The sequence below is a fragment of the Zootoca vivipara genome, chromosome 2 (genome assembly GCF_965207765.1).
Source record: "Zootoca vivipara chromosome 2, rZooViv2.hap1.1, whole genome shotgun sequence".
NCBI lineage: Eukaryota > Metazoa > Chordata > Lepidosauria > Squamata > Lacertidae > Zootoca > Zootoca vivipara.
Genome location: NC_142584.1, coordinates 33,783,059 through 33,798,947, shown reverse-complemented (window position 1 = coordinate 33,798,947; position 15,889 = coordinate 33,783,059). Strand labels below are relative to the sequence as shown.

At 43.9% G+C, this 15,889-nt stretch overlaps 1 protein-coding gene across 2 annotated transcripts in view; it reads right to left on the bottom strand.

Annotated features, from left to right (window-relative positions):
- Nucleotides 1-2,469: 2,469 nt before the first annotated feature.
- MGAT5B (alpha-1,6-mannosylglycoprotein 6-beta-N-acetylglucosaminyltransferase B) overlaps nucleotides 2,470-15,889 on the bottom strand; it is a 189,451-nt gene continuing 176,031 nt past the window's right edge. For both annotated transcript variants that reach the window (XM_088661601.1, XM_035107960.3), the window contains exons 15-17: nucleotides 10,579-10,653; nucleotides 7,999-8,267; nucleotides 2,470-6,451 (exon numbers count right to left, since the gene is read on the bottom strand). In XM_088661601.1, coding sequence (XP_088517727.1) covers nucleotides 6,253-6,451; nucleotides 7,999-8,267; nucleotides 10,579-10,653 — 543 coding nt within the window. In that variant the 3' untranslated portion in view covers nucleotides 2,470-6,252. The remainder of the gene's footprint in view (nucleotides 6,452-7,998; nucleotides 8,268-10,578; nucleotides 10,654-15,889) is intronic.

The following is a 15,889-nucleotide window of genomic DNA, read 5'->3' as shown; positions in this document are numbered from 1 at the left end:
ACTTTTCATTTTGAAATATGTTTAGACGCTGTTATGTGTACTTATGTGCAATATTGCTTGCCCTGTAATCGGAAGGTGATTTTTCTACTAGCTTTTTCCATTATCCCTGTCATTTGTAGCGCCTATTTGCATGATAATAACAGCTATGTAATATTCCTGACCCTTTTCTTGCGTCTTCCTTCTCCTTCTCTTCTTCTCTTGAATCCTAATGGATTCCTGATGGAATCATTTTCCTCCGGAGATCTCTGGCATGTTAGCCCAGCTTGATGTCTGGAATTGGGAGACACCCCACGCAATCTACTGTATTTACTCGAATCTAATGCTCACCTTTTGGGGCCAAATTACATTGGGGTGCATTAGATTCGATGGCACATTTACGTCCACCAGCAAATACTTTTTTTGGTTTCAAGTTTCTGAAAATTGAGGTGTGCATTTGATTCGATGGTGCAATAGACCTGAGTAAATGTGGTATGTTTGTCATAGTACCTGTCTTCTTACCCCTATTTACTTTTCCCCCTCCAATGCATTTCCTTGATATTTTACCCACTCCCCAATGCCCTGAAATCAAAACAGTTAAGCACACATGCAGATACAGCCTCCGCACACACAGATATGTAGGCAGCTTAAGCATTGCACAATACTGAATAAAACATGTGAATGACTCTAATCTGTGTAATGTATTGCAATCATTGCAGGGATCTGGGGTGCATAACTAGGCACAGCATCCCAACCTTGTGCTTGGAAGAGGAGAGCAGTGCTTGGTTGCTGCCATTTCCCTTGGAGATGGATCTCTTTGCAAGCCAAAGTGCCCTGAGTTGCTAGAAAGATAAAACAGAAAGTTGACCCACTTTGCGTCTTTGCAATACTTTAAAACATTTCGGGCCTCATTTCACATGGCGGCGCAGCACCCTCACCCCCAAATTATTCTGCAAAGAAACGGACATATTGAATACTGCCCAACCTCCCCCCCTCTAGCAAAGCGGAGGAGGTTTGAAAAGCAGTAATAACTTAAATTTTTGTTCTCAGATGCCTTGAGTGAAAAGCACAGATAAATAGTTCTTCTTTTTATGTACAAAGGGAAGAGACTTTGAATGGGGAGGGGGCTCTTTTGAAGCAGAGCATTTGAGTCCTCCTTTTGTAATGAGATCAAAAAGTAATCTCCAGTGACACGCATTGTAGCGTGTTAATGGGAAGCCATTTAAACTTCAGATCAATATTTTCTCAGGAGAGATAGGATCTGTTCAATACAATTTCTCAGTCAGGAAAATAAAATGAAAGCAGCCCATCAACAACACAGCAGCTCTGAAGGACTGAGCCAGAGTTAAGCTGATAGAAAGTCTAGTCCAGTGAGAATGGGGTTGACGCTTCTGAAAATCTAGACGCTAACAATTGAAGAATTCACTCTTACATCCATTATGCTTTCAATTTTGTACCATCCTGACTATGAATACACATTCAGCGTTTTTTTGCACTTGGTAGTCTCAAAAGACCCTTTTCTTTCCATGCATGTGACAAATTCAGTCACTTAAATCCTTTCACAACGACCCATCCTCATTCTTGTGCTTAGTATATGAACCATTAGAATGAACATCAGACATGTTTGTCAAGTTTATCTTCACTATCATAAGATCTAGAACAGGGGTCAGCAAACTTTTTCAGCAGGGGGCCGGTCCACTGTCCCTTAGACCTTGTGGAGGGCCGGACTATATTTTGAAGAAGAAAAAAATGAACAAATTCCTATGTCCCACAAATAACCCAGAGATGCATTTTAAATAAAAGCACATATTCTACTCATGTAAAAACACCAGACAGGCCCCACAAATAACCCAGAGATGCATTTTAAATAAAAGAACACATTCTACTCATGTAAAAACTTGCTGATTTCCGAACCATCCGCGGGCCGGATTTAGAAGGCGATTGCGCTGCATCTGGCCCCCGGGCCTTAGTTTGGGGACCCCTGATCTAGAAACATGCTTTAAAAAACCACAAGCTAGCAAACAGATTATCAGGATTGTTTCAGAAAGCAGAGAACCCATTTTACTACTAACAGAACAATATGAGTTCAGATTTTCTAAATCTGCTTCTGTTCCCTAACTACAGCTTTTGGGTAAGAAGACCAGGATATGAAGCAAGAGGTACAATTTTGGGCTTTGGAGCCATTTATTATGTAGGTAGTTGTACTGGCTATGGATGTAAATGTTAAATGGATGAGAGACACCTGAAACAGAGAGCAGACTGACCAGGTTGATTCCATCTGCCTTGTGTTGGCTCATGGTCAGCATTAGACGAAGTCTGTTACTTCCAATCCAGATATAAATTGGCTGTCCATCAAGTCTGCTCTTGAAAGTGTCTTCTTGGCATGATATCATGGCAGTGAGATAAGACGGTACAATTCACAAATCACTTCTGGCAGGACAGTGCACTTACTTGCATTTAAACTGACATCCCGCTCACACCAGCTTTCATTTATCTGAATTTTATTGTGCTTACTTTGAATTCACAGAACAGGTTGCCATCACAATAGGCACCAAGGTATAAAACCAAAGCAAAGAAGAAGAAAAATGTGTGTTCTTTCTTTTATATCCTCCCAATCTCTACTTAAGATGCTGGTTCATGAGATTTGTGAATTGCAGCTAACCAGATATATTTGACCCCATAAGAAGAGCCCAATTGGATCAGGCCAAAGGTCCATAGACTCTAGCATTCTGTTCTTGCAGTGGACAACCAGGGGGCCATGGGAAGACCAGAAGCAGGACTTGAATGCCCAACAGCATTCTTCCCCACTTGTGATTTTCAGCAACTGATCTACAGAAGCGTATTGCCTCTGCCAGCAGAGGTGGCACATAGCCATCAGAGTAGCCACTGGTGAGCTTATCTTCCACAAATTTGCCAAAACACCTTTGAAAGTCACCCCAGTCGATGACCACACACATAGGGTGACCAGCTCTTTTTTGACCAAGGCTCTTTCATATCCAACAGAAATTCCATTGTGTGGAGAGATGTAGTGACAGAATAAAATCAGTTTTGAAATGCTTGCATATCACCCAGCCCTCACTGAACCTGCTCTGTGCACTTCTGAAATGCTTTTGCAAGGAATGGAGATAAAGTAAAGGAGTGTTTCCCCAGCAGAATAGTGTGAGTCACCTTTGGCAATTGTATACTCAGCCCACTATTGCCTCTAGCAAACCAGGTTTGCAAGTTTTTATATATTGTTCACTTCCCACCCATATTTGTACAGCACCCTTCCTGCATGGAACAAAAGGCAGCATGCATGGCAGTTACTTGGCAGTAGCTAAGCACACAAAAAAAGATATTTGGGGCACAGTGGATCACTCAAGAAGAAAGCCAAGGCAGAATGTGATGTCAGGAAAAGAAGGGATTTCATGCTGGGAATGATTGGGAAAATGATAGAAAATTAAGCCTTTTGTACCATGGTGCCTTATAGCTAGGTTCCCAAGCCAGAGCACATGGAAATGACGTTTACTTTCCCACCGCAGCGGTACCTATTTATCTACTTGCACTGGCGTGCTTTCGAACTGCTAGGTTGGCAGGAGCTGGGACAGAGCAACAGGAGCTCACTCTGTTGTGAGGATTCGAGCCGCCAACATTCTGATCAGCAACCCCAAGAGGCTCAGTGGTTTAGACCACAGCACCACCTGCGTCCCTATTTGGTCCACAACATACCACTGCTAGAGCACATCAAGGCCCATCCCAATTGTCTTAAAGATTGAATTTTCGGACTTTTTTGTTATTTGGTGGAGAGGGTGCCTTTTGGTGTGGGTGTTGCCTGCTCCTTTTGCTTGTCTTTTGTTTGTTTGGGGGATGTAAGTGTTTTGTCTGTCTGTGTGCATGTGTTCTTTGCATCACCAGTTTTTCTTCTGTGAAATGGGTATTTCGTGGAGCCCACAAATTGCTTAGATTTCAAAATGGGCCCCCAAGCCCCCCAAAATTGTGAACCCTTGTTATAAATCTACAGTATGCCCACATTTGGAACATTGTGTATCATTTGCATCATTAATATTTCTAAAGGTTACTGTAATGCTAGGAACCAACACAGAAAAGGACAAGCAAGATGATCAAGGAGTTTGAAGAGCATCTCTTCCCTATGATAAAACACTAAAGCATTTGGGCTTTTACAGGGTTCAGTCCTGTACTAGAGTTATGGATGAAGGGCTTTAGGATAAGGTAGCAGAAAGTGAGAGATGCCACCACCATCATGACAGGGATATATGCCAGTAGAACATTCTACACCAACTGAGCTGTTCCATTGGAGAAAAATATTCAATGGAATGGCTAAAATAGAGCAGTCATGAGTAGGGACAGGGCACAGCAGAGGAGCATATTTAGCATCCTGGATAGATCCATGGCCAAGCACCTGCTGGTCAAGCACCCAGTCACAGCATACCACCACCAGATGAAAGGTTTGGTTTGAGGGCCAGATCACCATATGGTTTACCATGAACACACTACTCACACAACACTGTGTGCTGCTTGTAGGGAAAGAGGAGAAATTTGAGAGCCACTCTATCAAGTTCACAATTTCCAAAATGATGATGATGATGATGATGCAAGAACTGAAGCACAGTCATCCTTCAAAATTCACACTTAGCTGATTTTTTGTGATGCAAAAATGTATATATTAGGGGTAAGTGTCTGTAAAAAAAATGAAGATATTAGTAAAAATAACATTTAAAATGCATTATATTAGGGGAGATTTCTTGCAAAAAAATGCATTCAAATGCATTATATTAGGGGAGATTTCTTGCAAAAAAATTGAATTCAAATGCTGGTGAATTTTCATGAGGACTTTAAAAAACAAAGGCACAAACTGATGCGGAAATGTGGAGAACTGAACTTAAGATTAGGAAAACGAGAAAGTAAGAGAAATTGAAATGGACAGCTCCTTCCATTCCTATTTGCCTGTAGTGGCATATGCAAGTCAGCAGCCCAATTTGCATGTCATAATAAACAATTGCTAATGGAGGTGTGAGGGACATCTGGCATTCAGACCTAATTACGTAGTCTTGGCATGGGTTCCAAATTGGCCTTTGAGGCTGTTTCCCAAAACCACCCACAGCTGCCCCACAACTGACATCACTCATGACATCAGGTGAGGGACAAGCAGAGATGTGGCTACCAACGAACAACCAGGAGCTTTAAAGTGTGTAGGCAGTTGTTCCTTGATAAGGAAGACCTGCTACCACTGCCAATCAGCTGACCGGTGATGACAGCAAGCCTTCTGGGATTGGCTGTACCCCCCATCAGGAATGCTATAGGGCAACCAACCTTGATGAAAGCGGGGATTGAAGTCGGTGCCTGTCAGGTAATGTGCATTGACTTCAAGCCTGCTGGAACTGTCTGTACCTTGGAGTTCCCCTTTGGGGAGATGGTAATGTTCCTACCTAGACTCTTTCATTGCCCCCTATAAGTGCACAGAGGAAACAAACTGTGGTCTCTGGCTTAGCATTGTGTCTGAACCAGGGATCATTATTTCTTTTGGCTCAATGCCCACCTCCCCATGTTTGGAAAGCTAAAGATCATTGTTTCTTCCCAGTGGTAGTGCAAAGGAGCAAAGGAGATGTGATTGGCTCATGCACAGAAAGCCATGGTTTATGGCTTACCATGACATGCAAATACAGGCTCCATACCAGCCAGGTTCCTATTTTCTTCAACTTTCCAACAGTCCCCATAGCCTCTAATTTGCAGCCACGATGCCTCTCTGTTTTGCAATGCAAAACATTCAGTAGCGCCATATTATGCCTGCATCCCTCTACAAGCCTTTCAACACCTCTTTTCTTTTCATTCCCTTCTGAAAGGATTCTCTTTCTGAAGAAAGCATTTGAAACAGAAAACATTCCTCAAGGGCTACTTGTCGATTTTCCTGCTTTAATTTCAATTTCCCCAATAAAAAATAAATAGATCAAGATGTTTAAGGAAGATGAAATCCTAAAGAGGCTGCCTTGTTGTCCTTCAGAAGGATTTTCAATGCGGCCCTTCTAAGCCACTTTGAAGTCTCCAGTGGTCTTGGATGCAGGAGGAGATATGCCTTAAGAAGTAAATAAATGTTGGAAACGGGTCCTTGGCCCTTGACTGGGAGACAAAACAACCAATGGAATCTCACCGACATCCAAAAAGTCTCCAAGAAGATGATTCATTTGGAACCTTCTTGAGTATTGCAGAAGCCTTTTATGAAAGAAAAAAAGTTATTTGTTTGCATGTGTGGCACGTTACAGCACACATGCCTCAGTGGAATCACAAGCAGTCCCCACACAGTGCCACTTGTCCTTTGCGGTAATTGCGGCAGGGGCAGAGGCGCTGGTACTTGGTATTGCATCCTGCACAGCTGAATAAGAGAGGTTCCTTCTGGAGGTAGCACTCCTGGGCATTTTCAGCCACAGCTGGGTAGAGGTGATTCATCTCTGACTCTGTGCTGTCACAGACAATGTTGAGCCTTGGAAACAAAGAAACACACAGAGAGAGGTCTTTTCAAACACTGGTTCTAATGTTTGCATTCCCACTTTTATCGTTCGTTAGGCATACAGGAAGGGCCTTATTATATGTTTTGCAGAAGATCCGTGATTAGATTTCTAGACGTTATGTTTTTCATGTGGAAGTGCAGGTGAGGTGGGCGCTGAGCTGGCCTCCTGGTGGGATCCCTGCATGGGGCAAGGCTGATGGGAATCATAGACCTAAACATCTGGAGGGCATCTGGTTGGCAAAGGCTGTTGCAGATACGCCTCTTCTCAAACAAACCTTAGTGAAAGAAGTAAACCATGCACCCGTAGGCGATGCTATAGCCTTTCCTTCCCCAGCCACTCAGTAAACTCCCCGGCATCTCTTTAATAAACTCTGATTTGAACTAGTGATTCTGAACCAGCAATTTCTTGAAATGGTTGGGTTTTAAGGAGCTAAAGGAGCTTAGCAAGTAGAATCTGAGCTCTGCCTCTAATTTATCATATAAAAATGTCACTTGGACTCAAATTGCCTGCCTGGCCGCCGTGACAGAAATGATAATGCGCCCATTTTAATTGTCCAGAGCTATGTATGGAGCTTGGTGGCAGATTTATGTTCTATTAAAATGTCAGTGCCTGTGTGTTCCAAATGTATGCTTACAGACATAGGGATAAAGGGGGAAGGAGGGAGACAAGAGAACAACGGTGTCTAGAAACCCTTTTTCAACTACAGAAAGCCATTCCCACACACAATGCAACCAGAAGGTCTGTCCAAATATTTTTAGTTTGCCGTGTTGTGTGCAAAGGGCACTGAACAAATGTCAGGGAGGCAACTATGAAAGGATTCACTTTCTTAGCATGAATGAAGGTCTATAGCAATTATTGAGGCTTTGGGAGAGACTTAAATGGGCCTGAGGAGCAAAAGGACCTTTAATTAATGAGCGGTGTCTAGGCCAACTTTTGTATGGTGGGATATTGCTCTTTCTTGGGGTCCTCAAATAGTTCTGATATGCAATTAAAATGTCAAAATTCAATTCAAACTCAAGGTTTTTTTTTTTATAAAAAAACAGACTGTTCCTGCAAAGCACCAGCCTCTAACGAAACAAAACCTGGCTGTAATATTCAGATTTAGAAGTTGAAAAGTGAGTTTTGTAAGCAAATATTGTGTTTTTACGAAGAGCTCAACACTCTTCCAACTCCATCTTTGCAGCATTCACGGCACATAAACGTCACTTTCCAATACCGCGTTGCATAAATATCAAAACTCAAAATCAGTTGAGATGCAAACCAAAACAAATCATGAACTTTACAGTTTTGCCCAACAGCTTCAAAGTACGAAGTGCCTGGGTTGCTATCTAGCACTTGCAAAGGGGAAGAGATAGGACTTATTTTCAGTTCCGGGACCTTTGAGGTGGGCACCATTGCCAAGAGAACAAGGGAGGTGTTCATGGTGAGTTCTGGCACCTCTTTTTCTAGAAAAACAGCACTGGGAAGAGAAGAGATTCCAGGGTGTATGAGGGTAAGATGGGAGAGAGAAGAGACTTACTGCTGAAACACTCCTTTCTTGTTGATGAACTTGAAGAACTCTGGCTCACAGACCAAACCATGCTGCTGACAAGTGCTGGTGCAGGCTTGCCCAGCGTCTGATATCCACACCTGCATGGAGTTGACTGGAGGCCAGGCAGAGGGGCTGCCGCTGGAATTGTGAGACCAGGCCAGGTATGTGGAATTGGGCTGCAGGCTGAAGGGGCTTGCTGAGCTTTGCATAGTGTGGCTGCTGGACTTCTCTGGCATAGCAGCAGTGGCACAGAAATCCTATCCGAGAAGAAAAGAGACAGATTTTTATACAGAATTTTTCAAAAGGCACAAACAGGAGCTAGTCCCACCGAGTTCAATAGGGGCCTGACTCCTAGGGAACTGCAACCCTGCTGGAGTCCATAGAATCCCATGCTAGAGATCATTAGGAAAGGAACTGAAAATCAAATTGCCAATATCATAATGTCACCGTGCTAATTTTTAGTGCAACCGTACTTGGAATATTGTGTACACTTCCGGTTGCCTCGTCTCAAAAAGCATATTGTAGAGTTGGAAAAGGTTCAGAAAAGGACAACCCAAATGATCAAGGGGATGGAGGCATCCCGGGTGAGGAGATGATGCAGTATGCCTCTGAATGCCAGTTGCTGGGAATGACAAATGGGGAGAGCACTGCTGCACTCGGTTCCTGCTTGCGGGCTTCTCATAAGTGTCTGGTTGGCCACTGTGGCAACAGGGCACTCCTTGGTGAAAGGAAGGCATATCATGTGTGTGAGAGCATCATTGGTGCATGGGAGTCTTGGGTGGAAGACGGCAACCTACGTGAGCGCTATTGAGAACAGCTCATCTGTATGATTTAGGTATGGGTGGCATACGGTTATTGTATATACACCGTTCTGTCAGTGAAAGCTTTCATTGTCTCCTTGGTGTTTTTGCTGTATGTTTTTGTTGAGTGGTAGCAGTGACTGGTGATAGTGGAAGGTGAATGAGTGGGAGATATTGGAATGATTGGGTGGGTGATGAGTTTGTGTGTACTGGTGGGTGCATATGTGAGGTGTGGGAATAGACTGCAATGAGTGCTACTGAATGAGCAGGAGGTACTGTATGATTTGCGTGGATGTAAGGCAGAATTTGGGTCTGATGTCTACACATTAGAGGGACGAGCGCTGTATTTTGTCAGTCAGGATGTGGCTTGACAAAAGCGAGGCTCTAAAAATGCTTCAAGTTATGCTGCTATGTTGTTCCAGTTGGGTTTTATTATTTATTTCATTGCTTATTTGTTTGACGTTGCATTACATTTGTCAGGGCTGGTTCAGCTGCAGGTCAGCACGGAGACTCAGAGATGAGCAGTAAAGTTGATTCTTTATTCAAGGAAACAGAATACAAACAAAGAAACCTACAGCAAGACTAGCCAGAAATGACAATCTGGGGCTCCCACTTCCCCCTAAGTCTCCTCCCTATCTGGCTGTTTTCCCCACAGTCTTAAGCTCTGTCAGTAGGGGGCCCCCACTGCACCTTCTGTGCTCATTGCTCCACTACATGCAAAACTCTTTGAGCCCTTGGAGAGAAGCAGGGAAGACTGGCAGGCTCCTGTGAATCTGTTGCTGCCTCAGCCCCCACCTCCTCCTCAGCTGCCTATTCTACATCTGCAGTGTTTTCTGCCTCTTCTTCTCTCTCACTCAAGCCTGTTGCTTGTTCAGCATTCAACTATTTCCCCCCCCTCCTCTGACCGGCCTTCATTGCCCCACCACTGGCTCTGAGCCTTCCTCTTTTTAGGTTTCCCTATGGGGTTCTCCGGCTGGAGCCTCTTCACATGACACCTCTCACCACTCCTCATTGCCCAGCCAGTCCCTGATAGCATTATATTGTAACTTCTCAGTTACATTGTTCCATCTACCTGCCTACCAATGTATTTCTCTACATATATCATTTGGAATGAGGCAGTTTCATAGCTACATGAATTTTTTTAAAACCACAGATAGACTGTATGTCTTGCGAAACCAGGTATATCTACAAGGCATTTCCGTGGTGTAAATCTTGGGGTGAGGTGAGATGTTTAGAGGCTGATGTCTGTCCATATGCATAAGGGGTTGGGTCACACTTTCAAGTTTTATTCAGAAAATTAATTATACTTGTGCACAGTCTTAAAAATGGAGCTACAAGCTGATGTGTCCTAAGATCCCAAAGCATAGCGTTTTGCCAGTTAGCAAATGTGAGGTGGTGTGTGTGTGTGGGAACATCACACATAATAAATGCTGAAAATAGAAACTGTCAGAACTGTGAGGAGAAAAGCCCAGAAATAGATGAAACTTGAATTTCCGGGGGTGGGGAGCTCAGAAATAAATAACCATATAATTAATTCAATTTTGCTAATCATTTGGAAAAAGATATCAGAAGAGCTACATCCCCCCAATTTCTGCTGGCTTCCCAACCCCCACCCCAAGACATAACTCTCCAGACACTGGTAAAAATTTAACTCATACAACCAAAGTGAGTGGTCATTGTGCTATTCATTACCACCTTGGGGGCAAGAAAACACTTGCCTCCTAGACTTAATCAGAAAGAACTGCAGAACAGGATGCAAATCAACTACCTGGTACTGAATGTAGGCATGAATTCGCTCCAGCATCCCTTCAGAGGTGTATTCATAGGGCAGGTAAGGATCAACCTGGAAGAAGGGAAAAGCGCAGCATAGGCATGGATCAGTACAAGGAGACTATCTCCATCACCACTTTCTGTCAAGTGAAAAACCCAGTACAGTATCTTGTAACATGCCTAACATGTTGCATTGGAAGAAAGAGGCAAATTTGATCACACGTCTTTAATTTGCAGCCTTCCTCAAGTTTTGCAGGCTTTTGAATTATTGGCAAGGATCTGGGAAGACAGAAGAGCTCAGCAAACCATATGTGTGGGAATAAGATGCCAGAAAGAAGGAAAATGTACAATGAACAAAGATTTAACCTCCAGAGCATGAGAATATCCATTCAGATATCATATGATTTGATAGCTGAACAGCCATGTATTTTTTCCTCCAATAGGATATCTAGAAATCTAGTGGCAAGGTGGTTAGTAATCTGACAGTTATCTGATTTTTAAATCCCAGAAACCCCAGAACTACAGGCCATCACCTGCCATTAAGAGTTGCAAAGAAGGATGCAAATATTCTTCAGATCACTTCAACCAGAAATGATTCAACCATCCAGAATTTTTTTCTGGTGCAAAGCTGTTGAAGTGTGCAAGACTGCTGGCTTGTTCAGCTGGGCCTGCCTGTATGCACATGACTTCGCTTCAAGCTTCCTCCTCGGCAAAGCTTTCCTTATGTATGAGCCTCTCCTCCTTAGGAATGCTGGCAAGCATCCTGATGGATCTGTCAGAAACACTCACAACAGGCAATGCCAGCAGATGCCTGCCTCCATCTGCTACCAGGAGACAGGTGGATGAAGCCTCATCTTGAAAGGAAAGAGACCCAACAACAGATGGGCTCACCAGGACAAGTGGCTCCTAATGAGCTTCCGCCTTCCCTTTCCCCTTTCCCCGCTCCCTCTTTTTTTTTTTAAAAAAAAGATCAAAGTTGGTTAAAAATATGCCAATTAAGAATCAAACTAAAGCTCAGTGATTAAAAGTGCACGGCATCTTCTCTACTTCCAGCAAAAGACCCCTGTATGCTCTGGATAGCCTGCTCTTCTTCTGAAGAGCAAAGAACTAACTATAAAACCGATCACACTAGGGGAGTTTGGTTTTCAAGCAGCTTAGTAGTGACTGATGACAACAGGATAGATTTCCTTTTAACTTAAGATGTATCTGATCTTACATCTTCCTTTCACCCTCTCACCTGTTCTTTCCCCATTTGATACCAAGACTGTGAACACAGGCATGTCCATGTTGGGCTTTTCTGGATTTGATCTCTAGAAGCTGGCTAAGAACTGTGCTGATTTTTCACGTTTATTCTTTCTCAGATGCAGCATAGATTTAGGTTGTATTCCTAAACACATTGGCCTGTGAGCATAGGCGCAGGCCCCTAGGGGCCGAGATATTTTTGACCCCCCCATGGGTGTTTTTTTTTTAGGAGGAGGAGGCCAGTTTCCCTCAATGTTCAGAGGGTGTTTGGCTCCACCCCCTGGCTTCTCACGATGTCAGGACATGCAACATCACATGGGTGATGTCAGGATATTGTGCTGGGCCCCCTTTGGTCATCCTGAGAAGATGGCGCCTCTGGCTGTGAGCCAGGCCTGTTGAGCCTAGGAGGCCTTGCTTCAAATGTTCTGGCTGCAGGAGGAAGAATTAAGCTTCCTGGCAGTCAGCACAATCAACAAGGGGAAGTAATATGCAAAATTCCCCGTGTTCAAATTAATTGGGGACAGACAGAGCCCAGTCCCCTCATCTCTTGTGGCAGGCCTTTGCCAGGTGCTGTTTATAGAAGGTTATGGGGAGCCAATGATTTAGATTAAATTGGGGGTGAGGGTGAAGTTGGAGGTGTGGTTTGTCTGCTACATCCAAAGGCCCCTACCTTTACTTGCACAACCCGCACAACCGTGTAGTAGCATTTCCTGCAGTTTTTAGCTGAAGTCCCAGATAGGCATGATGGCCAGCCCTGCCATGAGGTAGAATGAAGCAATTGCCTCAGGTGGCAATGGCCTCAGCAGCAATGGCCCTTCTGGTTTTTCCTCCCGCATCCCCTAGTCATGCCACTCTGTTGGAGAACCAAGATGCATGTGCCACAGGCCTGTCATTCAGCCCCTAAACGTGCCTGCCTATTGCATTGCCATTGCTGAAGTAAGATTCAACAACCAGTCCAACCAGCTTCTGTTTGTGGCATTTGTCCTTTGTCTCAGGCAGCAAAATGACTTGGGCTGGCCCTGAGAGGCAGCATAAAAGGTTACTTCTGGCCTGGGATTGAACAGAACTCTTATTCCCCTTGCCCCAATGATAATAATAAAAAGACAAAGGAGGCAAATGGACATTTCCCAGCTCTACAGGCAATGTTTCATCTCTCCATCTATCATCATTCTTTTCTTTACTATACCACCCCCCACTATCCCCAGAGAAGAAGAAAAAGCCCCGAGGAGTCTGATGGGATATTTTACATTTTGAACTTAAGCTTTATTGCACCAGAAAAGTCAAGCTGTATGTAAAATGGGTCCCTGCTGCTGAGAGAGATTAGCATTTAAATGAGGGATATGATTAGCTACAAAATCCAGCAGGGCTATGGAAAGAACATTGGAGTGAAGGGAAGAAGGAGAGACTCTAAATGTTAGGGCACTTGAGAACACAAAACACCCTGTACAAATCTGCATAGAAGCCCACTGTAGCCAAATTCCTATTTGGGAGTGCCCAGCTTGCCATCTGCCTTCCATAATGAAGGTTCTGAATTTCTATTATTATTATTATTATTATTATTATTATTATTATTATTATTATTATTAAAGATTTTCTTGATTTACAAAAATATGTACAATGTCTCTCGTAACATTTTTACGAATCAGTTTCATTTGTTGAGACCATGGGCGTAGGCAGGGGGGCAGTTGCCCCCCCTAGAAGCAAAGGGCTGAGGGGCGCAGCGTGGCGGCCCCAGGCTTACACTCCCCGTGTGTCTCCGGAGCTTCGCGCAGGGAGTGAGAGCCTGGGGCCACCTCCTCGGAACTGCTGGGAGGCGCGGAGGAGGCAGCCGCAGGCTCGCACTCCCCACGCGCCTCTGGAGCTACGTGCGGAAAGCGGGAGCCTGGGGCCACTTCCTCTGAACATCTGAAAGGCGCAAGCCACGTAGCCCCGCCCACATTCCCACTGTGGCCCCTCCCCTCCCGTGCCTTGCCCCCGCCCCTTGCCCTCCCTAATTTTGATCCTGGGTACGCCCCTGGTTGAGACATTGGGAAGAAAAGGGGGAAAGAGGTAGATGGGGGGAAGATGGGTGGAGGTGGGGTCAGGTGACGATGTTTCTATTTTACTTAATATATGTGGGGTTGTTTTTGTCAGCGTCACTTGTGCAGGTTCTCTGCTATTCGCTTGTGTTCCTTTGGTGGTGAGAGATGTTGGGGTTGGCCTAGGGTATGCTTGTTCATTTGTGGTTGGCTGTGGTGGTCTTTGTTTCGTGTGTGAGTTGGGTGGGCGGGTGTTTTGGATCAGGTTAGCCATATTGATTTGTATGCTGTTGGTGAATTTATGTCATTGTCTTCTTGGGCTGTGTATGTGATAAAGGGTGAAGCCGTTTTCTTCTATTTGTCCCCATGTCAGTTTCAGCTTATTGGTTAATTTTTCTAGTAAGGCTGTTTCCCATACTATTTGGTAAGGTTCTGAATTTCAGAGAGACTGGGACCAGCTTAGTTGTTTTGCCCATTACTCAACAACAACAACACCATACCTAAGTTCAAAACTATGTGTGTTTACCAGCATTACCATAATTACAGAAGCAGATGGGAGGTAGGAGGTATTCAGTAGTAACTTGGGGGCCTTAAATTATGGTTGGACACTCAGTGACTCCTTTAAATAGGATTCCAAACTTCAGCTGAAACCTCAGTATGAATAGGTTGCATCTATGCACAAAAACCAAGCATTAATCAAGTAAAGTAAGTAACTGAGACAATCTGTGCTCAGATTCTTGTCTGCAACAAAGGTTTGGGTTTCTGCAATCTTGGTATTTTGAGATCAGTTCTGGTAGAGTGTACGAGGCTGTAGACAAAAGAGACACATTTGGATGCATGCAGAGATAAGGTGTAGCAGCTCCGAATTGCTGTGATTTCTCATGTTCTGGCTGCTATTTATACACGCTATGTGATCTCCTTTGCCTTTATCATTCAAATGGATAGTACATTTTAGGAATGGATTATGGAACACCTCTATTCTTACTTTGTTCCGCATGTCTTTGCTTTTTGGCAGCAGGCTGCCAATGGGAGGAGAGCCATATCTGAAAAGTACCTCCCAACATTCATCTAGCTGGCATCTGGTCACCTCCCAAACTTTGCGGTCCAGCACAATAATGTGAAGATTGTTCAGGTAGCTAAAGCTGATGGAAGAATGATCTCACTGAAGTTCATGTCTAACAAACTTTTCAGATTCAAATGGTCCAGCCATATAAAGTATTCTGTGTTAATGTAAGCGTCACAAATTACAGCTGCCTTTTAAAAATGGAAACAAATGAATAAAACTTAACAAAACAGCCAAAACAAGGTGGACATTGGATACTTCTTTTGTCTGTTGTTACTATCATGTGTAATTATTCCCTGTTATACCACTTCACCATTTGCCATGAAACTATTCCAAAAGGAAGAATCCTTATGTTCAGAACACCTCACATGGTGATAGATCCACAGAAGACTGACCAGAACTCCACCACTATAGTGGGACATGTCACAAGGGATACACAACATCCTGGCTCTAGATCAGGGGCAGAAAATATTATGCCATCCAGGTGTTTCCAGACTGCAGTTCCCATCAGCCTCAGCTAGCATGGCTAATGGTAGGGATTATGGGTGTTGTAGTCCAGCAATATCTGGAAGGCATCACATTGGATACCTGTGTTCTAGCTAGTCGATGTTCAAAACCATACTAATCCTACAGCTCTAGGATGCTATGATAATGTCACTGTCCTAGGAGTATCTCAGCAGGCAATGAGCAGCAAATGAGTCACAAGCCAAGGGCTCTCTATCAGTTTATGACACATCTTCTGTCTACTGTTCCAGTCACATATGTGCTAAACGGAGTTACTTCTTCTCTTCTGATGTATGAGTAACTCCAAAGGCTGGAGGAGACACTGCTAAGCAACCTTCTGCCATAAATATCTCAGATGAGAGTTCAGCAAGGCTGGAGATTGTACCCATTATATCTAATTACAGGTGCAAACGGTAATCAGTTTCGACATAATGACAGGAGTTGATACTGCCTATGAATTATTGAACTTGCCCTGGTTTGAT